Source organism: Colossoma macropomum, unplaced genomic scaffold (assembly GCF_904425465.1).
Source record: "Colossoma macropomum unplaced genomic scaffold, Colossoma_macropomum, whole genome shotgun sequence".
Taxonomy (NCBI): Eukaryota; Metazoa; Chordata; class Actinopteri; order Characiformes; family Serrasalmidae; genus Colossoma; species Colossoma macropomum.
The window spans coordinates 33,855,359-33,872,123 of NW_023494799.1; the positions used below are offsets into that span (position 1 = coordinate 33,855,359).

At 38.1% G+C, this 16,765-nt stretch overlaps 1 protein-coding gene across 2 annotated transcripts in view; it reads left to right on the forward strand.

Moving 5' to 3' along the window:
- Positions 1 to 16,765, forward strand: part of gramd2aa (GRAM domain containing 2Aa) — a 44,558-nt gene that overhangs the window by 19,721 nt on the left and 8,072 nt on the right. Inside the window, exons 3-8 of one of the 2 annotated variants that reach the window (XM_036586802.1) lie at positions 8,367 to 8,424; positions 10,234 to 10,306; positions 11,556 to 11,659; positions 13,361 to 13,462; positions 15,544 to 15,615; positions 15,773 to 15,835. In XM_036586802.1, coding sequence (XP_036442695.1) covers positions 8,367 to 8,424; positions 10,234 to 10,306; positions 11,556 to 11,659; positions 13,361 to 13,462; positions 15,544 to 15,615; positions 15,773 to 15,835 — 472 coding nt within the window. The remainder of the gene's footprint in view (positions 1 to 8,366; positions 8,425 to 10,233; positions 10,307 to 11,555; positions 11,660 to 13,360; positions 13,463 to 15,543; positions 15,616 to 15,772; positions 15,836 to 16,765) is intronic. The other variant, XM_036586801.1, reaches the window with a different exon arrangement.

The window sequence follows — 16,765 nt, forward strand, 5'->3', positions numbered from 1 at the left end:
TAAGAGTGAATCCGTCATAGCTGTGCTACATGATTTTCGTTGGCAGTGAACCTCCAACAGCTCAGAGCGTTCATCGCTGGTTCCAAAACACTGGATGATCTCCGAAATCGCACCGAAAGAGCCGTGAGTGCAGTGACGCCTAACATGCTCAATCGAATAGGGGATGAATTTGACTATGGCGTTGATGTTGTCCGTACAGCTGGAGGAGGTTCATACTGAGCACTTTACATAATAAACTTTATGCTCACTTAAACCATTTACAATTTACTGCATTGTTCTGTAATGATTTACAAGTAAAATAAATCATTTTGAAATTGGATGGATCTTTTTGAATCACCCTGTAAATCATCAATCTTAAAGGTACTCTAACAAAAACAACCTTTTTAAGTCTTCAGGATTAACAGAGGTTGGAAAACAGTTATGTGAAATGAAGATTTGATAAATAAACGCACTCGAATGTCATAAGTGGATCTGAATCTAAATACATAAAAAATGTAGGGTATGGCCCTGGTGAAGTTTTCGTATCCTTCCATCTTTCTTCAATAGATAAGTGGTACTATGAGTTAAATTTATACCATAATTTAATACCATAAAGCACCGTATTATTCAGTAAATAATGTTAATGACAAAGTAGCTTTTTTAAAATAGCAATAATAATCAAACTAGTACAACAATGAAATATTATAGGTCTTTGTTAGAGCTTCTAAAGCAGTTTTGCTGTCTCAGTTTACGCTGTGGAAGCTGATGGCAGGCCAGGTTTGTGCTGTATCTTACTTTACAGGGCTGGATCCTGTTTCGCCTGTAAATGTGCTAGTTTGATGCTCTTTGGCCCTTTCTACTTGGCTCCAGATGAATTATTGACAGTAGGCCCTTTGTTCACTGCTTCAGGGACGGATTTCCTTTCTAGCTTTTGGTACGTTTTGGTTCTCAGCTAGCGTTCTGTACAGCTCTGCAGCCTGGGGCATACAAACACTCTGCCTCTTTGGTAACTCTCCACATCTTTGGCCAGGCCAGAACTAGTCCACTGTCACTGCCAGCCGGCCACAAACAAGTGCAGAGGCCAATGGATTAGACAGCGGTCATGTAGCCAAAAGAACAAGCTCGCCAGTGTCAGGAAATTACTTTCTAATTAATTGCTGAATAGCAATTACTTTCTAGTTGCGGTTAATGTCTTATATAATGCTGTATTGTCTAGTAAAACGAAAGCTTGTAGCCTGGGTATCAATAAAGCAACACTGGATGAAAGTGTCCTGGAAGAGAATTGATGTTTTTCAATAACCTCGTTTCACTGTATCATGGGACTCGAGTTGCAGTGCCTATTTATAGAACAACAGGCAGAGTCCCTTGCTACCACTGCAAGATTATCTCTGTAAGATGCTGCTTATGCGATTGTTGTTGTAAATGCTGTGAAAACACTTTTTTTATTGCTTTATTGTTCGTGTTTTGCTTATCACTAGATTTAATTGTTAAGCTTGAGAAAGAACCTTTATACCTGAATATACAGTCATGTGAAGAAGTGAGTACACGCCATGAAAAGTTTTTCAACATATTTGAAGTTTAAATATCTATGTAAGTCTTATACTAATACTTAGAGGTAAAATATTTGTCATGCTTTATGTAATTGATAAAAACAGATGCAGTTTTTTTAATGTGGAAAAAGTGAGTACACTGCTACATAAATCACTACTTCAAACATGTCAAATTAAAATCAGGTGCACCTGATCAGGTGCTAATGATTAGAACACCATTAGAGAACGTCTTGGAGGAAATTGTCTTATTTAAACCTTAGATATTGAGTCTGGTTTGCTCTTTGTTATTGAAGTGTGTGGTATCTAAGTGTCTGAGGCATTCAGAAAGTCTGAGTCTGGAACACCTTCTACAAATGGAGAAGATTTAAAACCATTTCCAACTTGTCCAGGCCAAGCCGCCCCAGCAGCCCAGGAGCAGACGATACGATACTAAAAGACGTCTCTACGAACTCTAAAATTTCATCAAAAGATCTGCAGGTAGCTCTTGGCCTTGTTGATATCAAAGTGCATGCATCTGCCATTAGAAAAAGACTGCACAAATTTGACCTACATGGGAGGTGCACCAGGAGGAAGCCTTTGCTGTCTAAAAATAAAAACACTGGGACAAGACTCAAGTTTGCGAATGAATTTCTAGGCGAGGACCAGGACTTCTAGAACAATGTACTACGCACAGACGAGACACCATGGCCGAGGTACCATGTTTTGTGAAAATCAAAGACTGCATTTGATCAGAAGAACCTCATACCAACTGCAAAGCATGGTGGTGGAAATGTTTTGGTTTGGGCAGCATTGCTGCCTCAGGGCCTGATCAACTTGCAATCACAGAATCGTTTATGAATTCTCTTTTATACCAGAGAATGCTTGAGGAGAAGAATGTGAAATCATCTGTTAAAAAAAAAACTTTCAACTGAAAAAGTGGACCTTTCAGTAGGATAATGATCCCAAACATACAAGTTAATCCACCAAGGAATGGCTCAAAAGGAAGAAATTGAGGGTTATGGAAAGGCCTAGTCAAAGCTTAAATCTGAATCCCTTTGAAATGCTGTGGTGGGCAAGGTGGTTTGAAATGGGGTATAAATAAAAAAAGATCCCTCAAACATTGCACAGTTGAAAGAATTCTGCATGGAGGAATGGGCAGTTCACTGATTATTTACTGTACCCTTTACTGAAGCCAGGGATACATACTTTTCAACAGTTCTCAATTTATTTACATAGCGTTTATATATATATATATATATATACTACTTAACTCAAGATCAAATACTGTATATGTCTATAGATCAAATACTTTGACTATATGTCAAAAAAAGATAAATATTTCATGGGATGTTCTTCTTCACACGACTGTAAATCTTTAGTGTGAATTTGTGAAGAGTTTGTTTTCAGTGTCTGGTCTTGTAATGTTGCCTTTTTAAATTAATTTATGTTATGTTATGTAATTGTATGATTGTTTGTAACTGAAATACTGTAGTTAAAAGTGCATGATTTTTTCTGGAAAATGGAAAAAAAATGTAACACCAGAATTTGTCACTGTCAAAATTATTGACGCAAATATTTATCTTTAAATAATCTAGGACTGCATTTGTGAGCTTGACAGTAATATTACTTTACAGATTACTGCCTCTCATTTTTACCTTTTACCTTACGGCACCACCTGATATTCCATTTTTACCAGCCACTGTCCCAGCAGTTCATTTGTAGTCCCAGCACCCGCCCTGTATGTGTGCCCTTCCCCAGCCACCAAATCCTGTCCTCTGAGTCAGAAGCTGCAGTCATGTTCAGGAGAGAAGGAAGCCATCTCTCTGTAGGCTTGGCTCTGCACCCAAGGCATTGACTGTTCATAGAGAGCATGTGACCCTGCTGCCTCAGCACTACATTACAGAGAGAGTCTGTATTCCCAAAAGCTGCACACAGTGTCGCACTGCCTTCCAGCCCAGACTGAAGACTGGCACAGGCTTTCCAAGTTGGCTTGCTGAATAGTGATCATTCTGAATAGAATTACCTTCTGTAATTAGCTGAACCTGGAGCTCCCTCAGTATTAGTGGTCCTATTCAGATTTCCCTCACAGTAATATAATAACCAGACCTGCTGATAGACACGGTCAGGCGCCATGTTGTTAGTGCTACATAAAAATGACATGACCAGGTTGTCTGTGTTGATTGGACAGAGACTTTATCCCATGCCACTCTGCACGTCAACTCCCTTATAAATTACATTACACAACCAGCCTGGGTCACACAAGTCCTGCTTGAATAGTGCTTAAATTTTTCCACCCCACTCAGTCCCACTCAGCACTCAGGAAACCACACCAGACCTCAGTCTCAGAAACAGAGGACTTCTTTGCCACCAAATTTAGAGTTGCAGATGGCTGTGCTACAGAGGTCAAGCATTCAGGCATTTTTTCCTCCTTCGATGAAGGACTAGAAACAACATATCCGTGATGTGTCAAAACTGATGGAGTATTTCAGCACCCTTATCTGTGGGTGAGCAGGGTTCATATATCCAGTATGCTCTCTCATGAGGGAAACCCTTGAGCATATGCTTCTACGCTTTGGGATGCTACCTTGAAGCCCATGAGATATAGTACACACACACACACACTGCTGAAGAATACGTCTCTCTCCCTGATTTATGATGGTGTTATGTTTTTAAAAAACACTTCTAATAAACTGAGAAGACTCAGTTTCATCAGATTTGTTGGTTCATTTATTGATTGATTCATTAATTCAGCTAGCTAGCTAGCTAAATAAAGCTAATTAGTTTGTTAAGACTCTGTTCACACCTGGTTGTTTCATGTAACCTGGTGAGACTTAATTTGGTCAAGAGTCCATTTGTTTGTTTTCTGTGGCATTCAAGGTTCTCTCAAAAGTCTTTGCCAGCACATTATTGTCCAGCTTTCAGTCAGACTGATATTCAGTTGCTGTGTGGTACCTAATGCGCATGTCAGCTCATATACAACAACCAATCCCCTGTGACGTTTCTCATTTTTCCTTTTCTATTTGAAAATTATAATTTTCCATGGTGTTACTCATTTGCTTACACTGACTTTACGCTGTTTTTTCAAAAAGATGACTATTTGTCTAAACTCTTGTATTATTTATCACGGTCATGGACACCTGCGTTAAAACCTAATGTATTGTAGCAAGACAGTGAAGGATGATGATGAGAAGTAAGGGTTAACCAAACTGGCACTTAATTTTAACTAGCTCGGGCCACTGAAGGCTACTGAGTTAAACTCAGAGGAGAAATTCAAGAGGTAAACTTAAGGGAAGGAGCATTGACACCTTTTTAATGGTGGCAGTGCAGAGGATGTCTAACCCCCCTATGGCGAACAGCGGAGTGTGGCTCTGTCACTGTACTAGGAGGGGTATTGGTTGTCGAATGTGGGTTGAAAAGACATACGCATTTAAACTTGTATAACATCTGGTTCAAAATGCCAAATATGGTTTGAGCGATTGTAAATGGATCTGTTTTAAATGTGTCTTGGATGCATTTACACCTGCATTTTAATGTGGGTAATCTCTATCTGCTTGTAATTCTGACATTCAAGACACATGAAATGATCAGGTGTAAACAATCAAGAGAAAAAATGACACATAGAAGGAAAAAAATAAAATTAAAGGTATAAAAAGAGATGTGAATACATACATACAGGCCAAAATGAGAAGACATGTAATTCCATATAATTACTAGTGCTGGGTGATATATTTTCCATACCAGTATACGAGGATTGGTTTCACACAGCAGCATTCATTTCTAATTTTAGTTGATGGATAACAAAAGCTTAAGTGCAAAGTATGTCTGCAATGCATTTCAATCGCTAAGTGCTTCAGTTCTTTTGATTTTGAGAAAGCAGTTAATTATTCGTCCTTCTGGAAATGTGGTTTCTGTTTGGTTAATGCTTACATTACTGTATAAGATTCCTTTTGATGCGAGTTTAAGACTTTAGGAGCAGAACAAAACAAAATAGTCCAGCCAAACAAGGTAAATCAGGTTTTGTCAGATCAAATTTTAGTGTATAATTTCTAGTTATTTACTGAGTTTAATGTACAGGAAAAAATAAAAGAGTATAAATATATATCTTTTGCACAGGCCACATTTCATATTTGATTAAGTGTGTTGTCTGTAGAGGATGTGTTCACTTATTTTCACTTAATAAATCAACGAAACGTGTAATTTACTCAGAGGCACCCGAACCTTTCTGTATGACTGTGTGAGAGTGTTGGTGAAGGGCTGCGTTAGACTGCTGAAGGAGTATGAGTAATGGAGCAGGACCTTGCCACCTGCACTTGCTTCCTGTCAGCAAAAGTAAGGTCGTATAGAGAGGACGACAGTGACAGACAGTGATACACTCTCTGTGAGGCAATAGACACGCTGTCCCTGCTCTTGGCCTGCTGCCAGGAACTCCTGTCCTCTTAGTCCTCTCTGAGGGGCTATGGAGAGATGTGTGTGTGTGTGTGTGTGTGTGTGTGTGTGTGTGCGAGCGTGGACAGAATGACTGATGACGTCCAGAAGAAATCCAATACCATTAAGGATCCGAGGGAAAATGTCTCTCCCCCAGTGCTTTGAGAGGGGGTTCAATTTTTCCATCCTCAGCAGATATCCAGGGCTTGCAGGCTCTGTGTTTATTGCAAGGTAGAGTCTGTCTTAAGTTATTCAGCTCTGAATATGTTTATGATGTTTGTGCACATCTCATTGAACAGTTCTGTACTCTGGGTCAGCAGCCTCCAAATACGTGTGTGAACTAAAATGCTTAGCATCATAAAACGTGACTCGGCACACCTTTTTTATTATTTTCTCCTCAAATTAAACTGAGCATGACACCAGTACTTAATAGCCATCTGTGCCTCAGTGTCATGAGTGCATCTAATTAATAAGTGGAACTGTATTTATAAATGTATCACTGTTCATCCTGTACAGCTCCATCTTACAAGATGCCGTACTATGAAATTGTCATGGCAGAAATTGTGTAACTCTGAGTTGTCTGAGAGTATTTTTGGATAATATTAGTGCTGTTGTGACTACTCAATTAAATTCAGTTATTTGATTTAAATTGCATCAATTAAAATTTACCTTTGCAATAAATCAGCAATAATTATATGCCTGATGAAAATGCATATAGAGTAGCACAAAGTATCAAAAGTTCATTACCTTTTCAGTGGAGCAGGTTTGCAAACAGTTCAATACCCTTAAGTTCAGCACCTTCAGTACTTTCAGTTATTTATTTCGAAGAGTTTTCGACTGAGTAAAAAGGTCATTGAAGTAAAAAAAAACATGATGGAAGAACATTTTTCTCTGAATCCAATAAACATTTGTTGTTCAGACAGTGTGAGTGTTGTTAACTTTTTGCATTGTGATACTGCATATATTATAGTTTTCAAAATAAAAATTATGGTATCATGACAATGCTACATTTTTCATATCATATATACATATCATATATTATATATATATTATACGAAAATAGCTAATAACTTATACATTATGGATTTAAATATTACAAACTGTACACCAAAAGTTAATTTAGATATTTTATTCTAACGTTTTAAAGTCATTAAATGATAAGTAACATACTGTGAGTATCTATGTATATTAATTTTACAGTTTTCTGCCTTGAGATTTGATCCCAACTTTTAAAATATAATGAATTCAGAATATTAGTTTAACTTTGTTTAAAGTATTATTTAAATGTCTTGTTATACAGCATTCTCTTCATCTGCAGCGAGACTAACAAATTAGAATCATATTTATAAATTTATCTGCATCCAGATTGTTGGAAAACGGTATTGAAAACAATTGGCCTCATTCAGCAATATCTTTAAACTTTCCATAAAGTTTTTTCTTAAATGTGTTCTTGAGAAAGGTCCTAAGAAAAAGTCTATGTCAGATTCATGACGTGTTCTTAAAGCGCAGAACTGTTCTCACCTTTGTGCTCCTGAGTTTGTAGATTCTGTTCTTACCTAAGAACAAATCCCAAATAAGAAAACACTGGTGAATGTCAGAATCTTCGTAAAACGTGGGTGTTAAGAAAAAAATTCTTCTTAAGAAGAGTCTGAGAAAGAGGCCCATTAATTCCAAAATTTTGAGAAGTGATTTGAAACTTCTGAATGATCCTAGTGGTCTTTTTGATATATGCATTTTTTGTCACCTACTTTTTTTAAGAAATATTTTAAAAAGCTTCTTTTGCTAAAATCTTTTTCCAATAACATATTTAGATTTTTTTTAAACATGCAAGTCTTTTTATTGTTCAGTTGTCCGTTATTGCTTGATATTTTTTTAGAACTTTGATTCTTCGTCACAAAAATTGGTAGATGATCCTTTACTAATAAAATCAGTGACAGCCCTACAGTGGTGCACTCTAATGAGTGTATTTAGACATTCTTTCCTCTTTTTCTTGGGTAATGCAAGCATGTGTGTGTCTGTGTACTGACTGTCAGGAATTCAGCTAAAGGTTGATAAGTCTGTCTGTCACTGCATCTTGCCCAAGTCCTTTATTCAGAATCAGATAATAAACAAATCTGCCACATCACATCCCCATCTCAGATGTTCACAACCATTTTCTGTACTGTGATTGGTTAAATGGCAGCGGTAGAACTGCTGAACTCAACTCAGTCTCTTTATGCTTCAGAAGTGCCTTTCAGCCGTCTCATGGGCGTGTAAACCTGTAAAACATTGATCTGTTATAAAATGCAGGAACTGTACTAACTCACCAAGTGAGCCCTTCAAAACAGGTTCATCCATATCATTTATTTTGGTGTGTTATCGGGTGTAATATTAGACCGAGAAAAGGGTAGTCATGTTGTAATCATGTTTCAACTGTCACTTCTCTTTTCTTAGGGTTCAACTGATAGATGATCTGTCTTACGAGGATGTAAAGAAATGTTACAGGGGCTCGGTGAGTATCACACATCAAGTGTAAATTATGAACCTGTAGCTAGAAAATGTTTACCTGTTGATCAGGAAAATATGTTGAAAGTTTATGCCATCAGAAGTGCAATTTATAAATTATAAGAACTGCAATATTTACCATAATATATATGATCAACAACGTTGTCATAACAAGCTTTAAGTAAGAAAATATAACTTAATTTAACCCTGGAGTTTGTGAACTGCCTATAGATGAGTTAGACCAATCAGAAGCAACCAAACACCCATGTGCTGTGACGTCACCACCACGACTAACTGGCAGTCTGGCACACTATGTTCAGATGGTGTTCAGCTGGATATGCTGGTCTTCTTGCCAAAAAACAGGCCTCATTTTATAGAAAATAATTTAACTAGCAGTCACAGTGTTAGATATTTTGCCCAAATTGTTCAGCCGTAAGTAGGCCTGCCCAAAGTTGGCCTGTGAGGACGTTCGATTTAGCCTGTGTTCATAACATTTTATATATATATATATATATATATATATATATATATATATATATATATTGTTGTCGGAAGAAAACCTTGCATCGCCATTCTTGTTGTTTTTCTGTTTTTTGTCATCATTTGAAAATGCCTGTTGCCTTTATGTGTATATATATATATATATATATATACATATGTGTGTGTGTGTGTGTATATGTATATATATATATATATATATATATATATAAAATCAGTTTAATCATATATATATATTTACACGTGTGTACATATATATATATATATATATATATATATATATATATATATATATATATATATATATATATATATATATATATATAAGTGATTAAACAGATTTTTATTTTCTTATTAAAATTGTATTTATGAAGCATTTTGGTAACAAAACATAGTGGAATGTTGGAAAATACATTTCCTCAATTTGAACCCAACATACCCTCTTTATTTGTATATTGTTTTGTCTTTTTGGACCTCAACCTACTGCAAAAATAGCATTTTGCCCCAACCCAACAAAACAAAAAAAAAGTTTATGTCAGCCGACTAATTATTATTGAAGATCATATGAATTTGAGTCATGAGAAGGAGGGTGATTCACTGGGCCTGCTGTTGCACAGTAGTGTGCTCAGGAAACAATTAAAACATGGGTCAAGGCCAGGGAGAAAAAAGTGTTGTAAGACCTCTAACCTAAAATGTGAAATTGACCTTGATGATTACCACTCGTAAAGCTGTGGTATACATAAAATATGGAAAAGTCGCACATCAGTTGAGCAACAGCAGGGTTAATCATTAACAGAGCACCCTGCCGGCTGGCTCAGCCCATTTAGATTATGAATATTGTTGAAAAAAGCAGTAGTGCGCATCACTAGAGTGTGAGGCAGCAGGAAGCACTAGTGTGAGCCTTGGTGTGGGTAGTGTGCAAGCTTGCAAGCTTTTTTTTTTCCGCTAAGGTGCAGTGGGAGGCTGCAGCAGGTCTGTAGCAGACCAGGAAAGAGAGAGAGAGAGAGAGAGAGAGAGAGAGAGTTGTTGAAGTGACTCTTGTGAAACCAAAGTAAGAGAAGACGGGATTGGTTCACAGCAACAAAAAGAGAGCGCGGTTGGGCCTGAGACAGAGCAGAGAGATACCGATTACCTGTAACAGTCTGACACACGCACACACACTCGAGAGAGGATCGGCTCGGGGCGTGTGGAGCGTTAGTGTTGTGTCAGCATGCTGAGTTTGGTGCAGAGCTCGCGTCCTCTCCGAGAGAAAAGCAGGCTGCAGGGGAACTGTGGGCAGGAGCTCATCTCTCTACCTTCTACTACTTCCTCTTCACAGACCGTCAGCAAGTACAACTCGCAGTACCACAAACTATTTCAGAATGTGCCCAAAGAGGAGATCCTCATGAAGGGTAAGTTGTCGGTTTGTTCAATGACGCAATTTTCATTCTCTTCATTTTTGTAAGAAATGGTAACGTTTTAGGAGAAGATAGAAACATTCTTAACTTTAATGTATGTTAATGTACGGAGTGCAAAGAGCAGCTGCCATTTTCACATGCAGGTTTGCTATGACAGCAGTATTATGTTTATTATTTACTTGTTTTAGCTAATATAGGAGTATATATGAAAGTAGTATGATATGAAAGTAACATTAAATTTGGTGTTCAGCTCTGCTAGCCAAAGTAAGAGTATGTGTGTATATATATATATATATATATATATATATATATATATATACTAGGTAACTTTATAGGAGGAGGCAAAAACATTCATACACATTCTTAATTCTAATGTATGTTTATGTAAAAAGAACAAAAATGTTCTTCCATGTACGAGGGCCATTTCTATTGGTCAGTTCATTCATGTTGAATGTTCACGCAATGTAAAGGTCAGCTGAAAATGTTGAAGATGTTGATATTGCAGGAACATTGTTTGCTGTTCAACTTTTTTAACTAATATAGGAGAATTTGCTTTTGTTATTTCTATTAGGAGCTCAAAAGCATTTGTCTTAACAAATGGTAACTTTATAGGAAGAGGCAAAAACATCCATACACCTTCTCAATTTTAGTGTATGTTAATGTAATGCGAGTCATTTTGAGCCATTTCTATCAGACCATTCATCGTTAAATGTTCACGCAAAGTAAAGTACAGATTGTATTCTCAAATGGAGGTTTGATATGACGTCAACATTGTGTTTGTTGTTTAGTTGTTTTAATCAGTGTAGGAGTATATTTCAGTTTTTTGTGGTACTGTTTTTGGTTGTATGCTGTTTTTAGGCATTAAAACACTACACATAAGGCTCAAAACAGCACTTAAAGTTCCTCAGACCAGGCTGTAGACAACCAATGTAACCAAAGCCACTACTGCAATGTTAAGAAGTATGTGAATAATGTAGCCAGCAGGCCTCTGGTATTTCTTTTGTTTATTTTTGATAACGTCTCACTGTTCAGCTTGACTCTCATATAATAGTTAAGATGCTTAACTATATCGAAGAGCTAGATCTGATGTTTTGAAAGCTGATCTCACTCCACCACAAATGTTTCACCCAAGGCTATGAGCAGCAGCTGAGGTTATTCTCATAACTCTCACTTGAACGTTTTACTTGATGTCATGTGCTTTGATCACTTGCTAAGCGCCCTCCTTCTGCTTTCTGTCTTTCAGTGTACTCCTGCGCTTTGCTGCGCGACATCCTCCTGCAAGGCCGACTCTACATCTCCAGAAACTGGCTATGCTTCTATGCCAACCTCTTTGGCAAGGACATTAAGGTGGGAGATAGAGCTCTAGCTGGCGATAGTGCTGTAAACTTGCAGAACACCACAATATCACATCATTTTGCCACTTCCTCTGGCCGACAATGAGCGAGGCCCAACAAACTTGCATGGTTTATAGTTGAATTGAAAGGTTTAGGACTTATAAAGCAGAAAAATGGTGCGGCACTCGCTTAACAGCTGTTCAAAACACTGTTGATTGCGGCATTGTAATATTTTTATATGGAGCAAGTGCTGCACCTTTTTACTGCTTTATGATTCATGTATTTTTGAAGGCAGCGCCTCGACTTTGAGCCCAACTTTCACCTCTTTTAAATGATTATAATTTAAGATGCTCTTAAAAGGGGTGTTTTAGATTAACGTTGGCCTCGGGCCATACCTTTTTGTTTTGCTGTGTTGAACACCGGTAATGCTATATGACCCTTTTGTATTACAATTAGAGGTAGCTGGACAGGATTACATTACAGTGGACAAGTGATTGTTCCATGTTATTTTTTTCTTGTGCTAATCCCTCTCTAAATGTGAGATGTGGTATGATTGAGTCGTGTAAGGATCGATTAGCAAGCACGCACTCTGTAACCTGATACTTCTGCCCTTGTACCTTCTCTTCTCTTCTCTTCTCTTCTCTTCTCTTCTCTTCTCTTCTCTTCTCTTCTCTTCTCTACCCCTTATCTACCCCTTATCTATCTCCTTTCTCTTTTGTGCAGGTACATTTTAATTTGTCAAGGTATAAACAATGCAAATGTACCCTCAAAGGTACAACCATGATTTTAAGGTACAATTGTGTACCTTCAGTTTTAGTTCCCAGGGGAAAGGTATGCATTTATACCTTTTCGTGGCCTAATATTTGAAAACAGAGCAATATAATTTAATATCTGGGAACAAGACAGGGTGTGTGAACTCAATACAGCTTAAAAAAAATATAAATTTAGAAGAATATGGTGCAAATATGTTCCCTGATTAAAGGTACTGAAGATATAGCCTTGAGGGTACCACCCCAGTGACAAGAGGGGTACTGGCCCAGTGACAGTTTATTACCTTTTTTTCTGAGAATTCTCTTCTCCTATACCTCCTTTCTCTTCTCTTCTCTTCTCTTCTCTTCTCTTCTCTTCTCTTCTCTTCTCTTCACGTCTCTTCTCTTCTCTTCACGTTTCTTGACGTCTCTTCTCTTCTCTTCTCTACCACTTTTCTCTTCTGTGCAGGTACATTTTTCATTCATCAAGGTACAAACAATGTAAATGCACCTTCTAAGGTGCAACACTGATTTTAAGGCCCAATTGTGCACCTTAAATTTTTGTTCCTAGGGGAAATGTATGCATTTATACCTTTTTATAGTCTAATGTTTAAAAACAGAACGATAAAATGAAAAATATAAAAAATATATGGAGGCAAGGTGGGGTGTGTGAATTCAATACAGCTTAAAAAATATAAATTCAGAAGAATATGGTGCAAATATGTTCCCTAACTGAAGGTACTGAAGATGTACCCTTGAGGGTACCACCCCAGTGACAAGAGGGGTACTGGCCCAGTGACAGTTTAGTACCTTTTTTTCCTGAGTCTTCTCTTCTCTTCTCTTCTCTTCTCTTCTCTTCTCTTCTCTTCTCTTCTCTTCTCTTCTCTTCACTTCTCTTCTCTTCTCTTCTCTTCTCTTCTCTTCACTTCTCTTATTGTGACTGCCCTCTCTGTTCTCTCCTCAAGCAGGTGGCCATCCCAATAGTTTCTGTGCGGCTGGTAAAGAAGCACAAGACAGCTGGACTGGTCCCCAATGGCCTGGCTATCACTACAGACAGCAGCCAAAAGGTGGGTCAGCACTGGCGCTGCAAATCAGCCTGGGGATACTGGACTCTATCAACATACATGAGCACTGCAGAACTGCAGTCATGCCAGTGCTGGGCTCCACTGTGACCCATAGAGAGCCTCAAGGTTGTAGAGTGAACTCAGTTTGACTTCCCTTTGTGCTTCACACACCTGCCAGTGTGCTTAGCAAGAGACTAGCGAAAGCCAAGTAGCTGCGTGGGACTATTTATGGAAATGATAGCAGGTTTTTTGTGATGAGTCATATATTCTGGTTGGCTGTTGTCCAGTGCCGAGCCCTTAATCCTTTCTCTTTTCTGTATGTGTCTCTCCTGATAAGCTGACGTGATTTGTACCTACGGCATTGTTGAGTTTGCCTTTGTTGCAGCTTCAGTAAGTCTGTATTGCTTGGGAGACGTCCTGGGCCGATATAAACAAAACCTTGACATGCGGGAGCGCTGACTATCATAGTAGTCTATCTGTCACAGCACAGTTACTCACTCACTGCTCATCCCAGAGGTTCTTGTGGTGAAATGTAAAGAAGTGGAAATGGTAGATTAGGACTCAGTATGAAACCCGAAATAACAGTTTGTTCTCAGTGTGCTCTGTTTTAATCTTTTAAGCCTCACACCGCCAGCTGTTCTGTGCAGTCACTGAAAATATACTTTTCCTAGTAATAAGATTATTAATAACTGTATTGCAGGATTATGGGCGTCCTGCTCCTCTCTCTCTGGTTACTGTCTTTTTTATATGCTGGGTGTTTCGATACACACATCAAAATGATTGTTTTTGACAAATACAATATGCAGTGTGAATCAAAATCAAGCTAGATTTAATGTTATAAAATAATTTATATGTTTAAGACGCACTAACATAAATAAGGATAGTTTCCACTGTTCTATTAAACACTACAACAGTGGTGTTTAAACTGTGGGTTGCAGCTCACTGGTGGGTCACACTGTGCAGACGAGAGGGTCAAAAGGAAACCGCATCAATATTTATTTTAGTTTATTTTTCCAACATGACAGGGCTAAATGAAAGACATTATAGATCAGAGGGGTGAGCTGTGCCATTTCTGAACCGTCTTACTTCTGCTTGAAAAGCTCCTGTATTAACAGGGTCCTAATGTAAAGATCATGCATGCACAAAGTGAGGTTATATTTTCCATGTAGAGTTCCATATGTGCTTATCTTAGTTTATGCTCTTGATATTTTATGTTTTACACAGCATGCATCAGGCTAACATATAGACTAACCACAGTTAAGTAATCCTAATGCAAAGATATAGAATTATTCGTTTTTAATGCTGAAGTATTAAACAGATATTCAGAATCAGTGGAATGGATTGTATCTGAATTCAGAATAAGTAAGTGTTGTCATTATTATTTTCCGGGCCAAAGTGCTGTGGAGCATTTACCCTCAACTAATGCTCTGAATTCAGTTTGTGAAGTCCATGCTAATTAGTTGATGAGCTGAATTGTGATGTGTTTAATGAGGCAGTGTGCTGAAGTCTGCAGTGTTTTGGCCTCAGAGGCCTGTAGCGTGACACATGTGATGTACCCCAGTGCATGTTTCATTCTTTTATCGTGGTATGCTATTGTGCTTGTTCGAATGATCAGTAATGCTGAGTAAATGTGGGCTGAAAACATAGGGACTTAAGAACATTTTTGACAAGTTTATGTCTTATTTCATTAAAAAAAAAACATTTGGTGGGAACGTCTGCTCTATGTGCTGCACATGAAACAGTTTTATACTTACAGTTTGTTTGTATTCTGAAAACAATGAAGTGTTTCTGTTAATTATAGTCTCGCCAGGCCCTGTGGTCTTGTTTTCTGGCAATTGGGAAATTGATTGGAATTTTAATTGAAAAATTTAAAAGCAAATTGGATGTTTCCATTTCTTTTTTTACTTATTTATCGAAACTGTATCACACACAATACATATTGTATCATGAAATGTGTGTATCGTTATGCCTGTAAGACATACACATACAGTATACTGAATAACTACACATATGAGCCCTGCTTTCTCTCCCGGTCTGTGTCTGGCAATAGTACTGATGTTCTCTCTCTGTCTTCTTTCCCTCAGTATGTATTTGTATCTCTGCTGTCCAGGGACAGCGTGTACGACGTGCTGAGGCGGATCTGCACACATCTACAGGTGAGACGACATCGCTTCTCCCCTGGCGACTGACACAATTATGTATAGCATATCATATGCACTCCTCAGAGAGGTAGAGACTGGATTTGTGTACAGTAAAAACTGCCTGGCTTGCTTGTTTAGCATTTCACCGTTTCTGATGTCTTACCTCATTAAGGTCAATGGCAAGAAGAGCCTCAGCCTCAAACAGTACATGGAAGAGCCCACCTCCTTGTCTCTGGTAAGCCCTCTCTTGGTACAGCCTTGGAACACTGTAACCCTTTCCTACCGTAATGTGGATTCATTTATGCCCAGTATCTACAACAGAAACCAGAAACCAAAGTAAGGCACTAATTGAGCTGGTTTAGTTTTGCCAGGGGAGATTCTGTAGTATAATTTGTAAGGGATTTGACTCCCTGAGTCATATGGGATAAAAATGTCTCTGTTAGGCTACCGGTCACCTAACGAAATATGCATTTTTCCTAATCTTAAAAACATTGTGACCTAAATTTTTAAAAAATGTAAAAACAAAAATAATAATAATTTACATGATGCAAACAGTCTGTGATTGGCTGGCGATGTGTGTGTGTGTGTGTGTGTGTGTATGTGTATGTGTGTGTGTTTGTGTTTGTGTATGTGTGTGGATATGTGTGTGTTTGTGTATGTGTGTGGATATGTGTGTGTTTGTGTGTGTGTGTGTGTATATGTGTGTATATATGTGTGTTTGTGTTTGTTTGTGTGAGTGTGTGTGTGTGTATGCGTGCGTGTGTGTGTAAATGTGTGTAAATGTGTGTATATGTGTGTGTTTGTGTTTGTTTGTGTGAGTGTGTGTGTGTGTGTGTATATATGTGTGTATATGTGTTTGTGTGTGTGTGTGTGTGTGTGTATGTGTGTGTGTGTGTGTGTGTGTGATGCAAACAGTGGAAACCAATAGGATTGTGCTTATTAAAAGCTGTGAATTGAGACTTTGTTCCATCATTAAATGTTAATGATGCAGCTGCTGTGGATCATGAGCCGTGACCCTTCCGTGGGTCATGTAAATAAAACACTGTCTCATTTAGTCCTCTCTCTCTCTCTCTCTCTCTCACTCTCTCACTCTCTCACTCTCTCTCTTTCTCTCATTCCATTCTGCGTTTGTGTCTGTCTGTGTTTCTGTGTTCTCTGTGTGTGT